The sequence below is a fragment of the Peromyscus leucopus genome, chromosome 9 (assembly GCF_004664715.2).
Source record: "Peromyscus leucopus breed LL Stock chromosome 9, UCI_PerLeu_2.1, whole genome shotgun sequence".
NCBI lineage: Eukaryota > Metazoa > Chordata > Mammalia > Rodentia > Cricetidae > Peromyscus > Peromyscus leucopus.
The window spans coordinates 62,009,449-62,028,870 of NC_051070.1; the positions used below are offsets into that span (position 1 = coordinate 62,009,449).

Below are 19,422 nucleotides of genomic sequence, written 5' to 3' on the forward strand. Positions count from 1 at the left end.
TGTGTAGATGTAACCAACCATCTTATTAAATAAGAAACACAGAACCAATGTAAAAGAGAAAGCTGAGAGGTCAGAGCTCAGAGCTAAAATCTCACCCCTCCTCCTGCGTGCTCCTAGCTTCCTGAAAGAGAGCTACTTCCTGTGTGTAGGTCTTTTCATAGTATTTTTGTTCTGCCTTCTCATTGGTTGTAAACCCAAACACGTGACTGCCTCGTCACTGTCTGTATGTACAGCCCTCTAGGTCTTAAAGGCATATGTCTCCAATGCTGGCTGTATCCCTGAACACACAGAGATCTATGGGATTAAAGGTGTGCGCCACTCCCGCCATACTCTATCTATGGCTCTAATAGCTCTGACCCCCGGGCAACTTTATTTATTAACATACAATTAAAATCACATTTCAGTACAATTAGAATACCACCACATTTCCCCTTTTCTATTTTAATAAAAAGAAAAAAAAGCAAAAGGTTATAACTAACATAAGAAAAGCTATATACAAAAGTACAATAGCTATATACAATATATACAAGTAATAAATACCTAAACAGGTATTTGACAAATCAGAGAAAATAATTCCATTATCTATCCTATTTTGGTAAATCCAAGATGTATCTAATGCACTTTCTATCCTAATTAATTTTCAACTACAACTAACTAATCTTCAACAATAACTAACTAATCTTCAACTCCCTCAGAGACCCAAGAAGGAAATATTAGCTAACAAAAATAAAACAGATTCCCGAAAGTTGCTTGCATCCATCTACCATTTCTTAGATACCATTATGTTCCTTCTCAGGTCTTTGATGTGGTTAAAGACTAGATAGTTGTAATTTTCTCAGTTATGATAAAAGATAAGTTAGATATAAAACCTTAAACTCACAAATATAAGATAGATAGGACATCTTTTTAAATATTGTAACTGTAATTCTTGCTCGATAATTGTTTTGTTATATGTAATTTTACCATGTTAAAGTTAAAACCTTCCTTTTTAAAAAAAAGAAGAAAAGGGGAAGTGCTGTGGATATCGCTCTATATAAAGAAAACACTGATGGCCAGTGACCAGACAGGAAGTATAGGCAGGACAAGGAGAGAGGAGAATTGGGGAAACAGGAAGAAGGAGGGAGAGACACTGCAGCCACCGCCAGGACAAGCAGCATGTAAAGACGCCGGTAAGCCACCAGCCAGGTGGCAAGGTATAGATTTATAGAAATGGGTTAATTTAAGATATAAGAACAGTTAGCAATAAACCTGCCATGGCCATACAGTTTGTAAGTAATCTAAGCGTCTGAGTTATTATTTTATATGATTGTGGGACTATGGGGCTTGGTGGAACCAGGAGAGAAGCCCTCCAGCAACATATATGAACCCTTGTTTCTATTTTATCTCTTTACTCTCTTCCTTCTCTATTAAGTCTGTGTGTAGATATTGTGCTAATGATCCTCAGACATCTGTACTTCTGGTTTCTGTCATATTGTGGACAGAGCTATATAGGAATTAAGTATTTCATCTAAAGTCACTAGCTGACAAATGACAAAGTTTTCAACCATTGTGCTGTAGTATATCTTAGTGTAAGTGTTCAAGGAATAATGCTTTATAAGTTGAGAATCAGTTTAAAGCTTGTTACTGGCTGGGGCTGGAGAGATGGCTCAGAGGTTAAGAGCACTGGCTGTTCTTCCAGAGGTCATGAGTTCAATTCCCAGCAACCATGTGGTGGCTTACAACCATCCATAATGAGATCTGGTGCCCTCTTCTGACCTGCAGGTGTATATGCAGACAGAACACTGTATACATAATAAATAAATAAATCTTTAAAAAAAAAAAAAAGCTTGTTATTGGTATTCCCTACTCCGACACATTAAATTAAACTTATAATGTTTGATCAGTCAGGTAAACTAAAAGTGAAACATGTTAAGGTCATTTGGCTGATCAGATTCAGTATTTATTTCAGTTTGTTGTTTGACTTTAAAATTTTTTTTTTTTTTTTTAAATACTCCCATGTTGTGGGCCAGTGAGGTGGCTCAGCAGGTAAGGGAACTTGCCACCAAACTTGACAACCTGAGTTTGATCCCCAGAACCCGTATGTGGAAGGAGAGAACTAGCTCTCTCAACCTGTCCTTTGACTTCCACCTGAGCACCATGGCATGCACACATACAAAATATTACATATTGTGTGTCCTCTACAAACAAAATATTACATATTGAACTGGGTGTGGTCGCTCACACCTATAATCCCAGTTGGGATTGGAAGGTGGGACAGAATTGCCATAAATTCAAGATAGCCTGAGTTTGTGGGACATCTGTCTTAGAAAACCCCTGAACAGAATAAAACAACTATCTTAGTCGGTGTTCTATTGTGAAGAGACATCATGACTGAGCATTTAATTGGGGCATGCTTACAGTTTCAGACATTTAGTACACTGTCAGAAATGTGACAAGAAGTCACATGACAAGAAGTGTGGGTGCACGCAGGCAGACATGGTGCTGGAGAGGCCAAAGAATGAAGTAGGAAGAAGAGAGTACCACTGGGTCTGGCTTGGGCTTCTGAAACCTCAAAGCCCACCCCCAGTGACACATTTCCTTCACCAAGACCACACCTACTCTAACAAGGCGGTATCTCCTAATCTTTTCAAATAGTGCCACTCCATAAGCATTAAAATATATGAGCCTATGTGGGACATTTTTATTTAAACCACCTCAACAACCTTACCCTGACCTTTCTCTATATTAGCAAAGTATACAAGAAAAACCATAAGGTTATATTAGTTTGGGCAAAGCATTTTACAAAATCTAATGCCCATTCCTGGTTAAATGACCAAACACATCAGGATTGAGAGGAGTTACCACATTTGATGAAGAACAACCACAAACTTTGTACTTAATGATAAAAGACTGAAAGCTTTCCCCCAAGATTTGGAGACAAGTCAAGAGGACCCATTCTCACTGTTGTTAACTGCTGGAAGTTCTACGGTGCCAAAAGAGAAGGAAGGATGGAGAAGGAAGGAAAAGATAGCTTTGCATATGACAGGACTGTCTGTGTGGAATATTCACTTTAAGGCTTCTGGGACTGAGAATGTAAATGAGTTGGTAGTAGAGTGCTTACTAGCATGTAAGAAGCCCCATGTTCTATCCCAGCACTACATAAACCAGTCATAGTGCATACCAGTAATCCTAGCACTTGTAGACAGGAGGATCAGGAATTCAAAGCCATCTTCAGCTACATAGCAAGTTTAAGGGTCAGCCTGGGAATATATGAGACCCTATCTGTAACTGGTCTTTTTTTGTACTGACAGCTCCTGAATAATGACACAGAAACTTTATGAAGTATGAAAGCTTGGCCTTAGCTTAGGCTTGTTCTCAACTATCTCTTAAAATTTAAATTAACCTATTTATATTAGTTTACATCTTGCCATGTGGCTAGTAACTTTCATCAGCACTGTGCATCTCACTTCCTCCGAATCTCACTGGTGAATCCCTGCCTCTCAGATTCTTTCTCAGAGTTCCTGTCTCTTCTCGGATGTCCCGCCTATCCTCTCCTGCATAGCTATTGGTAATTCAGTTCTTTACTAAATCAGTCAAAAGGTGCCTTAGGCAGGTGAAGTTAAACAGACACATCCGTAACACGGTGTACAAAAAGATTATCCCAACACAGATCTCAGAAAAAAAAAAGATACTAGAAGATCTAGACTGTAAATGAATTTGGTAAGCATAAAGTTCAGTTCATAAAAATCAAAATCATATATATTAGCAACATGCAGAAGCAGGATTTAAAAAAATACCATTTATAGTTACCCCAAAGAAAAGAAAATACTGAAAATATGGAAGATGGCAAGGCGTTTGTTGGCAAGTCTGAGGACCCAAGTTTGATTTTTCAGGACACACATGGTGAAAGGAGAGCACCAACTTCTGTGAATTATCCTCTGACCTCAATACCACACACACACACACACACACACACACTAAAAACATGTGCAAGTTCTGTATACTGAAAATTATGACATGCTAATGAAAGGAAGGAAGAGTTGTGTAAACAGTTAAATATACTGTGTTCATAGATTGGAAACCTCAACATAGTAAAGATGCCATCCCATATTGATCTATTGGTTTAATATATTATCTGTTAAAAAATCTTTGCAAGAATTCTTATAGACATAGAAAAGCTTATTTTAAAATGTACTCCTGGATAACTAACACAGTCTAGGCCAAAAACAAAAACAAAAAACAAACAAAAACACAGAAAAGAAAAGGAAAGAAGGAATTGGTTTGCTCAATATGGAAGCTTATAGTATATAGTGAATAGTAACCAATACTTTACTGTAGCTAGAGTTTTCCTGCCTTGCCCACAGTTAGGACAAATCTCTGTCACCCGCCAGTCCTACAGCTGCTCAGGCCCAACCAAGTAAATACAGAGACTTATATTGCTTACAAATTGTATGGCCGTGGCAGGCTTCTTGCTAACTGTTCTTATATCTTAAATTAATCCATTTCCATAAATCTATACCTTGCCACGTGGCTTGTGGCTTACCGGTGTCTTCACATGCTGCTGGTCATGGCGGCGGCTGGCAGTGTCTCTCTGCCTCAGCCTTCTGCTTCCCAGAATTCTCTCTCCTTGTCCCACCTACTTCCTGCCTGGCCACTGGCCAATCAATGTTTTATTTATTGACCACTGGCCAATCAATGTTTTATTTATTGACCAATCAGAGCAATTTGACATACAGACCATCCCACAGCACTTTACTGCTATCAGGACAGGTACACAGATCCATGGAATAGAGGTAAAACTCTGAAATATACCTAAATCCATTAGCAGGTCCCCAATAGATTGCTTGCTTGCTTATTTATGTATTTAATAGTTCTATGAATTAAACCTAGGTAGCACATGTTAAGTCTCTACCACCAAGCTATAACCTTAGTCCCCAGCTGATTTTTGGTAACAGTACAAAACCATTTCAGTGGACGAAGGATAACCTTCTCATCCAGGGGTTCCATGAACATCCATACAGCACTGCAGGAAGTTGGAGAGATGGTTCAGTGGTTAAGAGCACTGGCTGCTCTTAATAGAGGATCTTGAGTCTCAGCACCCACATTGTGGATCACAGCCATCTGTAACTCCACCCCCAGGGCATCAGATGGCCTCTGGGAACCAGGCACATACATGGTGCACAAACATACATGCAAGAAAAACATCTAAACACATAGTAATAATAAAATTTTAAAAACAACAAAAAAATATACCTCAACCCAGACATCACACTATATGCAAAAATTCAGACTCAGATAATATATTTAAATATGAAAGACAAGTATAAAACTTCTAGAAAAAAACATGAAGGAAATGTTAAGAATCTAGGGCCAGACTTAAGAATGGGGTATAGAAAACATAATCCTTAAAGAGATAAGCTGTGGGTGAGTCTCTCTGGCCTTTTCCATCCAGACCTTTCCCCTAACCCAACAGATCTAGCCCATTTCCCACATCCAGTATCCTAGCCTAGTCTGGCCACCCCAACTGTGCCTGAAGCACTTTCTAGGCTTCCAACTAAACATGTCCTACCTGCTACCACCCTCAAGTCCCTTCTGCACCAAATCCAACCACTTTACCTAGCCAGAACTCTTTTATTTCCTTTTCTAGGGTCTAGCCAATTGAGTCTCTCTGACCTCACGTGCCTGTGCCACACTGAACTCTAGGCTTCTTCCAGGACCCTCCCTAACTATTCCCTAACCCAATTCGGCCCTTTTCATACCACACCCAACCTTGCCGCCCACACTCTAGGCATGGACCAGGAAGCACATCTTGTACACCAACACAGGCCCCTCTGTCCATTTAACTTCATTCTACCTAAGCCATTTCTGACCTCAAAGCCAAACCTGCCCACACATCCTCTTTTCTGCCCCAACCTGCTCTTGTCCACGTTAGACTCAGAACAAACAAAAAAGGTCCACATGCCTATATCTCATTGCAAAAATACCAACAATATGACAGATCAATCCAATATTGTCTTTCCAGAACTTAACTAGTCACATAGAAATGTTTGCCAATGAGTATTACCTAGATGAACCCAGAACACAGACTTTAAAATTTATTAAAGAATTTGAGGAGTTTAAAAAATAATCAAAGAAATGGCTCAGTGAAATTAAGGCGAAAGAACTTAAGAAAAATAAATGACTGGTGCCCAAGAAAACACAAATTCAAGGCTGGTAGAAATGATAAAAACAATTCAGGACTGGAAAATGGAATTCAGTAAGGAGATAGAAATATTAAAGGTTCTCAAGCTGCGATGATGATGGAATTGAACAATGTAATAACTCTACTAGATAACTCAAGGAAAGACTTTTAAGTAAAATGAATCAAGTAGAAGAAAGAATATCAGGACCTGTAGAAGATAGAATACCAAGAATGGAAGATAAAGTAGAGGGTCCAGATCAAATAAGCAAGAAATTTGAAAAAAAATTTAAAAGAACAAAGGAAATGTTGGAACAGACAGGAAATGTAGGACAGTGTGGAAAACATTAAATCTTTGAATTAGAGTCATAGATGAAGGAGAAGAATCAATTCAAGGTCAGTGACAAAGAACAGAACTTCAACAAAATCATGGAAGAAAACTTCTCCAAACAAAGGAAAGACCCATCCATACCGACACCAAAAGCACACAGCACCCCAAGTAGATAAGATCAGCAATGAAAATCACTCTGGCATATCATACATATCATAGTTAAAACACTAAATTTGCAGAACAAAGAAAGTATATTGAAAGCTGAAAGAGAAAAACACACAAATCATACACAGTGAAAAACCCATCAGAATAATATAGCTGGTCTCTCAGTGGAACTTGGAAAATCGGAAGAGCCTGGAGCAGTGTATTTCAAGTCCAAAAAACTATGTTGACATCCCAGACTATTATAGGCAGCAAAACTATCTGCCATAGTTGAAGGCAAAAAATTTTTCCCATAATATAATCACCTAAAAACATTATATCCAACTAAATAAACCCAAGAAAATACAGGAAACAGTATTTGGGGCTGAAGAGAGGAATGAGCATAGCAGAGAGACTTGGAAAGATACAGAACCATATTATTAAAGCACAAAGTACTACTGAGAACAGAAACAAGTTATCAAAAATCAGCAACACAATGACTACAATTAACATACACATATTAATAATAACTTTACGTATTAATGGCCTCAAGTCTCTCATCAAAAGACATGGGCTGACTGGATAAAGAAACAGAATCCACCCATCTGTTTTTATACATCATAGCCTTAAAGATAGGCATCACCGTAGATTGAAAGGATGGACAAAAGTACTCTAATTAGATATGACCGGTAAGCAGGCAGATGTATCCTAATATCTGACAAAATAGACTTCAAATTAAAACTAATGAGGATATCAGGGATACTTAATTATAATTAAACAGTTAACCAAGAAGACATTATTATCCTTAACATATGTGCCAAACTCTGGTGAATTTTTTTCATTAAAAAAATCTATTGACAGCACACATTAAATGGACTTAACAGGTATCTACAGAATACTTCACACAAACAACAAGAATATGCATTCTGTTCAGCAGTGCACAGATGGTTTTTTTAGAGTAGACCACATCATGGAACAAGCAACAAATTTTACAAATTCAAAAAGATTGAAACTATCTGACCACAATGCAATAAAACTTGAAATACCTAGCAAACAGATCTCTGGTAAATGCACAGACTTACAGAGATTAAACAACTCATTATTGAATGATGAATGAATCAAAGAAGGAATCAAGGAAGAACTAATTTTTCATAACTAAATAGAAATGAAAACACAACACAAAAACCTCTGGGACAAATTGAAAGCAGTCCTAAGTTTCTACATTTAAAAATCAGAAAAAGCACAAATAAATGACATAATGATACAACTCAGATATGTGGAAAACAAGAACAAACCAAATCCAAAACTAGTCTGAAAATCAGCCAAAATTAATATATGTAATAGAAACAAAACAAAACAATCAATAAATCTAAGTTATTCTTTGAGAAGATGACAAGATTGACAGGCCCTTAGCTCAATTAACCAAAAGAATTCTTTTAATTGGCCCAGATTAACAGAATCAGAAAGGAACAAGGAAATACAACAGACACCAAAGAAATTCAGATTATAGTGAAATACCTGTATTTCATTAAGCTTGAAAACCTAAAAGACATGGTTAAATTTCAATTTCTAGATTCACCCGAACCACCAAAATTAAACCAAGAAGTCATCGATCTAAACAAACCCAAAAGAAATGAGATCGAAATAATAAAAAAACCTTCCAGGTTTAAAAAAAAAAAAGTCCAGGGCCAGATGGATTCACAGCTAACTTGATGTCAGTCTTACAAAGAATAATATCTCCAGCCAGTCTTTCTTAAGCCATTCAAAAGATTAGAAACAAAAGGAGCATTCCCAAACTCCTCAGAAGCCAATATCACTCTAATACTCATCCAAGTAAAGGCACAGCAAAAAAAGGAAACAACAGGCCAGTGTCCCTGGTCAACATAGGTTCAAAAATGTTGAACTCCGCTTTCCCATTCCATTCCCTGGGGACTCCTCAGATACTCATTCTGAGCTCTCCATTACCCCATCCCTTTGTGCAACCTCCAGTACTCACAGGCATCTTTGTCATGTTTTGTTTTTGTTTTTTGGGACAGGATTTCTCTGTGTTGCCCTGGCTTTGTTGGGACTCTCTCTAGACCAGGCTGGCCTTGAACTCACAGAGATCCGCCTGCCTCTGCCTCCTGAGTGCTGGGACTAAAGGCGTGCTGACCACTACCCTGCCCCAGAGGCATTCTTTATCTGGGAATCCTCTGGCCATACTGGCCTAGGAATCAGGTATGCAGTCTTCATTCTCCTTCCTATCTCCACTTTCCAACCCCCCAGTCTTATCCTCAGCCTTGTAGCAGACCATTTCCAGGGTCTTATGTTCCCCTGACTCCATTCCCTGGGGACTCTGTAGAACTCAACAGGAGACTCAGCTTTCTTCCCTCATCCTGTTCCTCTGTGTGAACCACCACTATCCAGAGGCTCTACCTGGGAACATGATGGCTATGTTGGCCTGTTGTGGGAATTTGTTTACTTTGTGAAGATATATTGCTGTGATTGGTTTAATAAAGAGCTGAATGGCCAAGAGCTAGGCAGGAAGAGGTATAGGCTGGACTTCCAGGCAGAGAGAGAACAACTCTGGGAAGAAGAAAGGTGGAGTTGCCAGCCAGACAAGGAGATTCGGAAGCAGGAGGTACAAGATGGAAGAGAGGTAACGCCACATGACAGAATGTAGATTAATATAAATGGGTTAATTTGTTATAAGAGCTAGTTCAAACAAACCTGAGCTAAGACTAAGACTTCATAATTATTAAGTCTCTGTGTCGTTATTTATGAGCTGGCCACCGACAGAGAAGCTTGCTATACTGGCCTGTAGATAGGGTGATATGCACTCCCCTTCTATCCATTGAAAAATTTTCAGTCTCATCCCCTAACACTATAGTAGATGGCTTGCAAGGGTGATTCCTCCCTCCTTGACTCCACTCCTACAGGACTCTACCAAACCTCGTGGCAGACCCAGCTTTCCTCCTCCAGGTGGACCCATTCCGCTCTCCTTCTGTCCCATCTTCATTCCTTCATTTCAGCTCCTAATCCCTAGAAGCAAGTTCTACCCAGGACCCCCAGTGGCCACCCCTGGCAGGGACTTTTATACTCCTTATCAGGCCACCACATGGTTCTAAGATCTAGAGAAGGAACCAATAATGGAACACCCACCCAACAAAGACAAGAACAGTTATAAACACCTGGAATCACAGTCATCCCGAACTCAGATGCCTAGACACCAGTGCAGAAACTCTAACATTAGTGGCCAAGAAAATATGCCTCCTCCAGAACACAGTAACTCTGTTACAGTAGGCCTTAAGAAATGCAATGTAACTGAAGCACAACACAAGGACTTCAAAATAACAATTAAGAACATGTTCAAGGATGTTAAAGAGGTGACTAAATTAATCAGTGAACTCTGTGAAAGCACAAACAGTGGAATGAAATAGTGAAAACAATTCGAGACATGAAAGTAGAAATGGAAACAATAAAGAAAAGTAAGGTAAAACCGGAAATGAAAAACTTAGGAAGCAAACAAAAACCTCAGAGGTAAGTCCCACCAATAGAGTGCAAGGCATGGAAGAGAGACTCTTAGGCATTGGAGATAGAAGAAATGACTACCTCAGTTGAAAAAAAATGTTAATTCTAAAAGCCTCCAAGAAATTTGGGACATCATAAACAGACCAAACCTACATGACAAAACAATAGTCATTTTATCCGTTGTGTGGCTTGAGAGTAGTTGGTTGCCTCTGGGCTCCCTTTCTCTTGGGTTAGTAATTAATGATCTAGCATCGTCTGTGTGTCAGTGTTGGCTGAGACCATGTTCTCCACATAGCCTCATCCTCCACTGTTCAGTGCTCACATAGTGGTTTCAGAGATAACAGCAGGAGAGGACAGTCTCCAACATCTAAGTATTTTCAAGCTTTCTTGTTTAATGTCCCATTGCCAAGGCAAGTTGCACAGCTTGGCCTCTGGTCAGCCCAGACACAGACCTGGAAATGGGAAGGGAGATTTTGTAGTTTAACAACTAACTGCTTACACTTCGGTGAAATAGAAGTTTGAGTGTGGATTACCCCTCCTGATTCAGAAAAATAAGAAAAATCTGATAAGGTCTAAAAACAAATTAATCAGTAGCTAAAAACTGTCATTTTTCCCATCTTTTATTTTTTCCAAAACAAAAGTAGTATTATAGGTGAGCACCAACAGACATTCAAAGAAACAGGTAATTCCAGTTTGTTAAATGGTTTCAGATTAAGAAAGAGGACTCCCAGCTCCTTTTATGAAACAAGAAAAACTATCACCTGAGCACCAATGAGAAAGTTCCAGAAAATATGCTTGTTAGCCAGTTCCACTTGGTAGAGGAAGAATAATTCTAAATGAAATCTTAATAAACTGAGTCCTAGATTTAAAAGGGTAGTCTAACATTGAAAAATGGACTATTTCACATTTGCAGAGGAAAAGGGGAAATTGATACAAAAGTAACATGATTTAATGAAATTAAATATCCATTCATAATTGAAAAGAAAGGTAACACTTTAGGTATAAAAGATTCTTTCTGTCCAGTGTGGTGGTGTACACCTTTATTCTAGCATTTGGAAGGCAGAAGAAGTCATATCTCTCTGAGTCTGAGGCCAGTTTGATAGGGATAGCAAGTTCCAGGCCAGTCCGGGCTGACTAGCAAGATACTGTCCCCCCAAACAGGAAAATATCAGGAAGGTTCTTCCTATCTAGATACGGGTACACCTACCAAAGCAGACACATTGTTATCTATAATGACAAGTGCTGTCCCAAAAATGAGGAATCTATGTGTAGACCTGAAAGAGTAGGAGTGATGGATGGATTCCCAAAAGGCTTTGGGAGCTTAACTTTTCAGGTGATGAGAAGCTGGAGTAACCAGGATGGAAATAGAAGGGATCAGAGTTGAAATAGTTTGGGGAATAGAAATTTCTTAATGTTTCTAAACACCATGACCAAAGCAACTTTGGGGAAAGAGGGTCCATTTCAGCTTCTAGTCTGTAGAGGGTCATGTAGGGAAATAGGCAGGAACTGAAGCAGAGGCCATGGAGGAGTGCTGCTTACTTACTGGCTTGCCCCTCATGGCTCGTTCATCCTGTTTTCTTAGAGCACCCAGGACCACCAGCCCAGGGGTAGCATTGCTAGCAGTGATCTGGACTCTCCTAAATCAACCATCAATGAAGACAATGCCCCACAGACTTGCCTCCAGATAAATCTTATGGGAGTATTTTCTTAACTGAGAGTTTTTCCAGCTTATGTCAAGTTGACAAAAAACTAGCCAGGGTGATAGTTGTGCTGGAAATTAATTTGTTTAAACTTTTAAGTGGAATTAATTTTCGTTGTTAACTTGTGGAAAACAAATTTCAGATTTGTAGTTTGAAACTTAAAATTGCAAGAATAATTAAAAAAAACCACTCTACACCCTGTGGCACCTAGCTTCCTTGGATTATTAGCACTTTTCCATATTTGCTTTATTTTTTCTTTAATTATATATTAGACATACATTTTTTCTTTGAACCAGCTGCAAATAATAGCAAGATTTCCTATTACCTTTAGTATATCTGCTCATATTCCATAGAAAGAGACTTTTCTATGTGACAGTACATTTATCAGATTAACATAGGATTACATTATCTAATCAATAGAGTCAATTCAGAATTTGCAAATTGTAAGTCAAAAAGCCTATCCAAGATCAGGCACAGCATTTTGTTGTGGGACTGGTCCCCAGTCTCTCTCATCTTTAGTGACTGAATCTTTGAAGCATATAGGCTTTTTTTATTCAATGATAGATTAGGGTTTGTCTGATTTTTCACAAATTGTTTAGTTTGATCAGGAATAATGCCAAAGGGATATTGTTTCTTTTCCCTGCACCAGACCAGAGAGCACACAAGAGTTAATTTGTCCTTTACGGCTGGTAGCACATTTTGTCACCTGGCCAAGAATGCCATCTAGGGCTACATGTATGGCTTAGTGGTGGAGTGCTTGGCTAACATGTGTAAAGCCCTGGGTTCAGTCCCTAGTAACCGCCTCACACAAAACAAAACAAAACAAAAACCAAAGGGCACCATCTACTATTGTTTCACTATATGTTAATATATATTGTGTGAAGCCACTTGAGATGTATAAATATCAGTGGCTTTGTCATCTGTGAGGTACTGTAGCTTAAGAGATAACTAATATTGGTTATTTGTGTAGTTACTAAGGAAGAATGATGTTATAAAAGTGGGATTGAGCTAGTGACTATATAGATACCATTGTGTTTAAATGTGCTGGCTTGTACACAGAACAAAAGTTGGTGTTATGTGCATGTATGTAGTTTTCATTTTCTGTTCGATTTTTGCCATGAATACTAACGCTTTTTAAATAACTTTCTGTTGTAATCAAATACATACAAAAATATAGGGCACCTGGCATATATTCAAATTTTAAGTTGAAAATTTTGTCACTGTTAAATTAATTATTGAAATAGTGTAGTTAACATTCTAAACAATTAACCAGGCAGTGGTGGCACACACCTTTAATCCCAGCTCTCGGGAGGCAGAGGCAGACGAATCTCTGTGAGTTTGAGGCCACAGAGTGAGTTCCATGAAAGGCACCAAAGCTACACGGAGAAACCCTATCTCAAAAACCAAAAAAAAAAAAAAAAAATATCCAAACAATTTACATGCCATAAAATGTAGGATGGGATTCTTTCTCATTTGTAAAATTCAGGTAGCAAGCGTTTAATCTGGGCTGGTAAGATGGCCAGTCAGTAAAAGTATTGGCGGCACAAGCCTGATCACCTTCATTCAATTCTTGGATTCCAAAAGAGGAGAAGAGAGAACCGAATCCCAAGTGTTCTCTTATTTCTTCGATACATGCACTGTGGCTCATGCCCCTAGTAATAATGATTCTAATGATAGTAGAAGTAGTAATAGATAGTAAAAGTTTAGTCTGAACTGGTGCTAATTCATGTGACATTTAATAAATTCCTATTCCTTTTAATATTTATTCTTAAGATCTTGTCTTTTTAATAAATTGCTTCAGGCAGCTGTTAGCAGTAGGTAGAGGAAAACTGATACATAGTACTGTACCCCAAGTCCTTTCACAGTGTTGGTCAGAACACTTGATGCTTCATGAACTGGGGGTAGGGATGATACACAAGCAGTGGGATTAAACCAGTTCCTTGTTATTCTGGCACCAAAGACAGTTTCATTCACAGCAGCCTCCATGGACTCTTAAACACTTATTTATTACCTTTCAGAACAAAAGAGACGAGCACTTACTGAAAAAGAGAAATGTTCCCCAAGAAGAAAGCTTAGAAGATTCAGATGTTGATGCTGATTTTAAAGCAGTAAGTTACCCTCGTTTTTATAATGTGCCTGTAAATATTTTTGTCATAGCCAGGGGACATTATTTTAAATTTAAGAAAAATTAGATAATGATAATTACAAGGCATATTAATTCATAACCAGGTAGACTAATAAATAATTTTGTTAATATTCTCTGCTGAACTATCTTTCTTTCTTTTTAAGCAAAATGTAACACTAGAAGCTATATTGCAGGTATGTTATTAATTTAATACTACCATCCTGAAGTGATTTAAAATAGTTTTTTTTTTTTTTTTTTTTAATCTCTGAAATACACACTTGTTGTTGCAGAATGCCACAAGTGATAACCCTGTAGTCCAGTTGAGTGCTGTCCAGGCGGCAAGGTAAGAGCTGGTCCGTACTTTCCTCCCTCGGCTGTTGTAGCTGACCATGCACAAGTGGGGTGGCATAGTATATTTATGTTCACAGTTTGAGAGCCACAGCAATTAATTTCTTATATTTATTTTTATAGGAAACTGTTATCCAGTGACAGAAATCCACCAATTGATGACCTAATAAAATCTGGGATTTTACCGATTCTAGTCAAATGTCTAGAAAGGGATGATAAGTAAGTCTGAATCCGTCTACTCACTTTTTTCAGTTAACTTAAAATTTAAAATTGCTATTTTACCGAAGGGTTCAGTGGTGATTTGTTTTCACTAAGCTTGGATTTACTTTTATTTTGAGGTACTATAGACAAAATTAAGGCCTTGATCATTTAAAGCAGGTACTCTGCCACTGAGCTGTATCCTAGCCCTATGTTTTTTAAATTGTCATACATTTCCATGTAATTTTCTTACTCTCTGATGGTATTTAAACATCACAAATAGTATTTGAGTCACCGTTTGCTTATGAGTCTATATATAGATTAGCCTCATGACTAGTCAGCATGAATGGTTTCCAGAACCATGTGGCTGTTCTTTACTCTGGGAACAGTCTCACTGATCACTGATCCTCTGAGTAATCTTTAATACCACTCCAGCCATGGTTAGTTGTCCTGTATCATGGGAGGGCACTCTTCTTACCCAGAAGAGAAGGGAGAGTAGTCCTTGGCATCTTAGAAACTTCTGTCCCCATTTCCATTTGTGTATAGACATTTCTCAGGGATGTGCATTAAACGCCATCAGTTTGAATTAACTTGGTTTGAACTCCAGAATTCTTTAAAACAAATACTATTTTTGCCTCTAGAACATACGGCCTAAAACAAAGATATTTTGCTAAATGTCCAAAAAATTTTTAGTTGATTCAATAAAAATAGTGATATATAAGTGCTGCCACTAAGGGCTTTTTGTATGTAAGAACACCTTGTGTTTCCACAGTAGCTGCCCTACTCCCTCTACCTCTAGGACCTTAACTGTGTCTGTTAATGCATTTGAGATAACCTCGGTAAACACTAAAATGCATTGATGGTGCAAGAAGGAGTGAAAAACATAGCCACTTCCTTTTAAATTAATTTGACAAAGAGTAAGCCCAAATTTGAATTTTCATTATTCTCCTTGTGTCTTCCATCTGTATGTACACTGTGGTTACTGGCCTATCTGTAATCTGTCTGTTGTATGGGTCTGAATCTGCTCCTGTCCTTGTGTCTGTCCCTAACAAAGGGCTTTTACTCTATATTGGTCAGCACAGTAAACATGGCATTGGGAAAGGGATGAGGAATTCAACAGACCCAGGCAAACAGTACTGCAAACACATGATCAAGCTGTATTCACAGGTTGTTTTTAACATTTATGATGAATATTTGTGTGTGTAAGGTTGGTTGCTTCTAACCTCGTCAATATTTTCAGCAAGTGATTACCACCACCACACACACACACACACACTCAAATTCTGGGTCAGGAGTGTGGAAGAGTACATAACTTAAGATTAAAGCTTTACATTAGCTTAGGTTCTAAAAGCTGATTGCATGAACAATCCAAGGCATTGTAAGGTTGGTTACATCATTCTCTTAAAGGCAAATTAAATTTAAAGAGGCAAAACTCCTAGGGGCTAGCAGGCTAAGTACACGTCTCAAGTGATCTCAAGGGGAATTATCAGTGGAGCTGTGAGGTCTGGAAAGTCTCAGTCTCTTTGGGGTCAAGGGATACTTTGATTAAGATGTGTCCTATACTTATCACCTTAAAAAATTGCTATGTGTTTTCCAGAGCAGAGTTTGAAGAAAGATTAATTTTATTCCAGCTGTTTAAAAAATGAAATTCCATCTTACATCTACCACTTAGGCTCCTTTTTGTTCTTGGTTCCCAGCTCTGGGCCTCCCACTCGTGTCTGTTAGTTCCAGCCTTTGGCATAGGTTTGTGTGGGTATGTCTAGGAAACAAACAGGAAAATAGGACAAAATGTAAACAACCTAATGAATAATTGCAGAGCCATCGCCCAAGGTATGAATAGAAAATCGTCAGTGCTTTAGGTAATGACTTTATGGTTTCTCATGGAAAGCTGTGTTACCGTGTAAAAGATCATGGTAGACTTCAGAGTCATATAGACCCTGGTCTAAATCTAGATTTGGTGTTGAACCCAACCAGAACTTCAGGCATCCCATATGTAAAAATTAGGTGGTTGTGAAGAAATGTACATAATTTATACAAAATATTCTGCATTGTTTACTTGCTTCATTCAGCTGTTTCTATATCATTATCTCTTTTTTTTCACAGACCCTTTAGAAGTCTTTCCTTGGCCTTGCAATTTTATTTTTTGTATCTTCCCATTTTCCCATTCATGGTCCCCATTTCCAGCGTTTTCTTAGGAGTCCTTAACAGCTCTTTTCACTTCCAGTTTGGAGTAGTAGTATTATTTGTTGCTTCCTGTCTCATTGTCCTGTTAACGTTCCCTAACTCTCAGTCTGCCTTTCATACGTTCTCATCCCCTGCCTTCTGTCAGAATTGATCATGTTAGCTCTTGTCCATTCCATTTTCTATTTGCTCCTTCTGACATACAGTATTTTCCCCCTGCACTGCTGCTATATCTGATCATTTGTTTTCCTTACTTCATCAGTGTTTGTATAGAGATTTTTCTTTTCATTCCCTAGTGTTTGGCTCATTTGGGTTTTTTTTTTCTTTTCTTTTTTTTTTGTCTATATGCCTGCCCACTCCAGTGTTTTTTTTCTGACATTATATTCTTCTGTCCATCTGTGTTATTTCTTTTTAATAGATCTCTCCTATACCAGCCTTTAACCTCTTTTATCCATTTTAAATGCTGTTGACTCTGACTCTAACCCCCACCCTCCCACCCCTCTACTGGATCCTCATACAGGGCAGGCAGTACTCCACCATTGGACTATATCTCCGGCCATTGCTTCTCTTTTAGCTTTTTGTTCATTGACCTGGGTGGGCCACTTTGAATTGGCTCTGTAGGCCAGGCAATCTGTAACTTATCATCATTCTCTTCCCCCCACTTGCTTCTATCTAAAATCGCAGGCCTGTACCTGGCTTTACTCCCCTGCCCCCTTTCTTTCCCATTACCTTACCCTTTCTTCTGTCTATCTCCTCGCTCCTCTCTTTTTGAGACAGGGTCTTCACTGTGTAGCCCTGGCTAGCTTGGAACTCACTATGTAGACCAGGCTAGCCTCCAATTCACAAAGATGCACTTGCCTCCCAAATGCTGGGATAAAGATGTGTGTGACTATGCCTGTTTTTACTTCTTTTCTCAGTAGAATAAATTCCAAGTTCTGAAGCCTAAAATTTGAGGTACAGACCGTACTTCTTTCCCCCAGCATTCACATATACACAGTTTCATTTTTGTGCATCCTTAACTTTAGCTTTCTTGATCTGTTTCTTATCATCCGTACATATTAACACCCCACCTTTTTAGTGTCAATTGTCAGTGCCTGCTGTTTAAAATCCAATTTAGGAGAGTGAATTTGAGTTTTGCTTTTTTTGTTGGGTCTTCCTTGACTGTCTCGGTTATAATACTTTAACTGCAGAATTATGCAGGCTTATAAATAGCTGTAGTTGGTAATGTAACCCAAATGGTATAGTGTACTCAGGTGGGGGTCCCAGATTTAAGACTAGTCTGGAGGCTACAGCTGTACTGAAGTGATGTGAAAACTTTGGCTCATACAGTGATCATGGGTTTCTCTGTCTATACAAGGAATATTCGAGAGGTAAAGTTGTCATGGCCCATTCATTAGATGTTTTTGAGAAAGGAGGAGTCAAGAGACATAATTGGCTAAGTGCTGCAACTATTGGTGGACATAAAGAAGGCAGATGTGTAGTGACTGTTTGAGAAGCAGTCAGATGCTTAGGTAGATAGAGATGGGCAGCTGGTGATGAATGTAACAACGTGAAATTGAAAGACCACATAAGATGGTTGTGTAGATTTGAGGCTTGTAAGTTAAGGTGGTAGTTCCATGTCTAAAAGGATTATTTTTATTTTATTTTTAACAGTCCTTCATTACAGTTTGAAGCTGCTTGGGCACTAACTAATATAGCATCAGGAACTTCGGCACAGACTCAAGCTGTTGTACAGTCTAGTAAGTCAAATCTTTCTTTTTAATGGTGACAGTGGGTTTTATACTAATGACTGAATTTCATCTTAGAATATTTTAAAGTTACAGTATACGTTTTTAATGTTACTTTAATGATTTTTTTTTTATCTTTTCCATAAGTATTATTAAACTGTCATAATTGTTGTTTTGGACCGAGAAAGAGAGTAGACTTTCAGGGTAGAGACCATCCCCTAATAACAGGATTGAAATGTCTTATTTTTAATACCTTCTAAGTATGCTGAATAGCTTAGGCCTTTCATGTTACAGCATATACTTGTTTTGGGGTGTGGGGCAGGGCGGGGCAGGGCAGGGTCTTGGTGTGTAGCTGGGTCTGTCTTTGAGCTTTTTGTGTAGTTCCCACCTGATCTTAAATTCAGGGTCCTCCTGCTTCAGCGTTCTGAGTGCTAGGATTACAGGTGTCACACCTGGCTCACATACCCTGGTTCATTTTTCTTTTTTTAATTGTGAGACAGGTCCTCACTGTGTATCCCTGGCTGACCTGAAACTTGAAACTCACAGAAATCAGCCTGCCTCTGCCTCCTAAGTCCTGGGATTAGAGGTGTGTGCCACCATATGTGGTGCATTGGTAAACTTGCAAACTACTGTGATTTTTGTGGCTGAAATTAACATAACTTAGAAACTTTTCTAATTTGATGCTAGTTGTCGTGAGTAAGTTTTTAATAGAAACTAGGAGGTAAGGTTAACTACAGAGTTTAACTTTGATTATAAACTGAATTTATCAGTGGTGGAAATATAAATGCTTTGAATATTAGGGTTTTTTTTTTCTTACAAAAAGCTACTCATGGAGTTTGCCGTGTGTCCCCAGTTCTTCACCTAGATGAAATGAGGAGAGAAAGCTTGCATACAGTGACTTGTACACACATGTTCACAGCAGCATCAGTCATAGTTACTCAGAAATCCACTATTAATGGATCAGTAAAATATATGCAACAGGATATTATTTAACAGTCTAGAGG

At 38.5% G+C, this 19,422-nt stretch overlaps 1 protein-coding gene across 3 annotated transcripts in view; it reads left to right on the forward strand.

Moving 5' to 3' along the window:
* Window positions 1-19,422, forward strand: part of Kpna3 (karyopherin subunit alpha 3) — an 81,109-nt gene that overhangs the window by 40,768 nt on the left and 20,919 nt on the right. The window contains exons 3-7 of one of the 3 annotated variants that reach the window (XM_028870349.2): window positions 13,858-13,947; window positions 14,129-14,158; window positions 14,255-14,307; window positions 14,436-14,531; window positions 18,345-18,430. In XM_028870349.2, coding sequence (XP_028726182.1) covers window positions 13,858-13,947; window positions 14,129-14,158; window positions 14,255-14,307; window positions 14,436-14,531; window positions 18,345-18,430 — 355 coding nt within the window. Of the gene's footprint in view, window positions 1-13,857; window positions 13,948-14,128; window positions 14,159-14,248; window positions 14,308-14,435; window positions 14,532-18,344; window positions 18,431-19,422 lie in introns of all 3 variants that reach the window. The other 2 variants (XM_028870350.2, XM_037208475.1) reach the window with 2 other exon arrangements.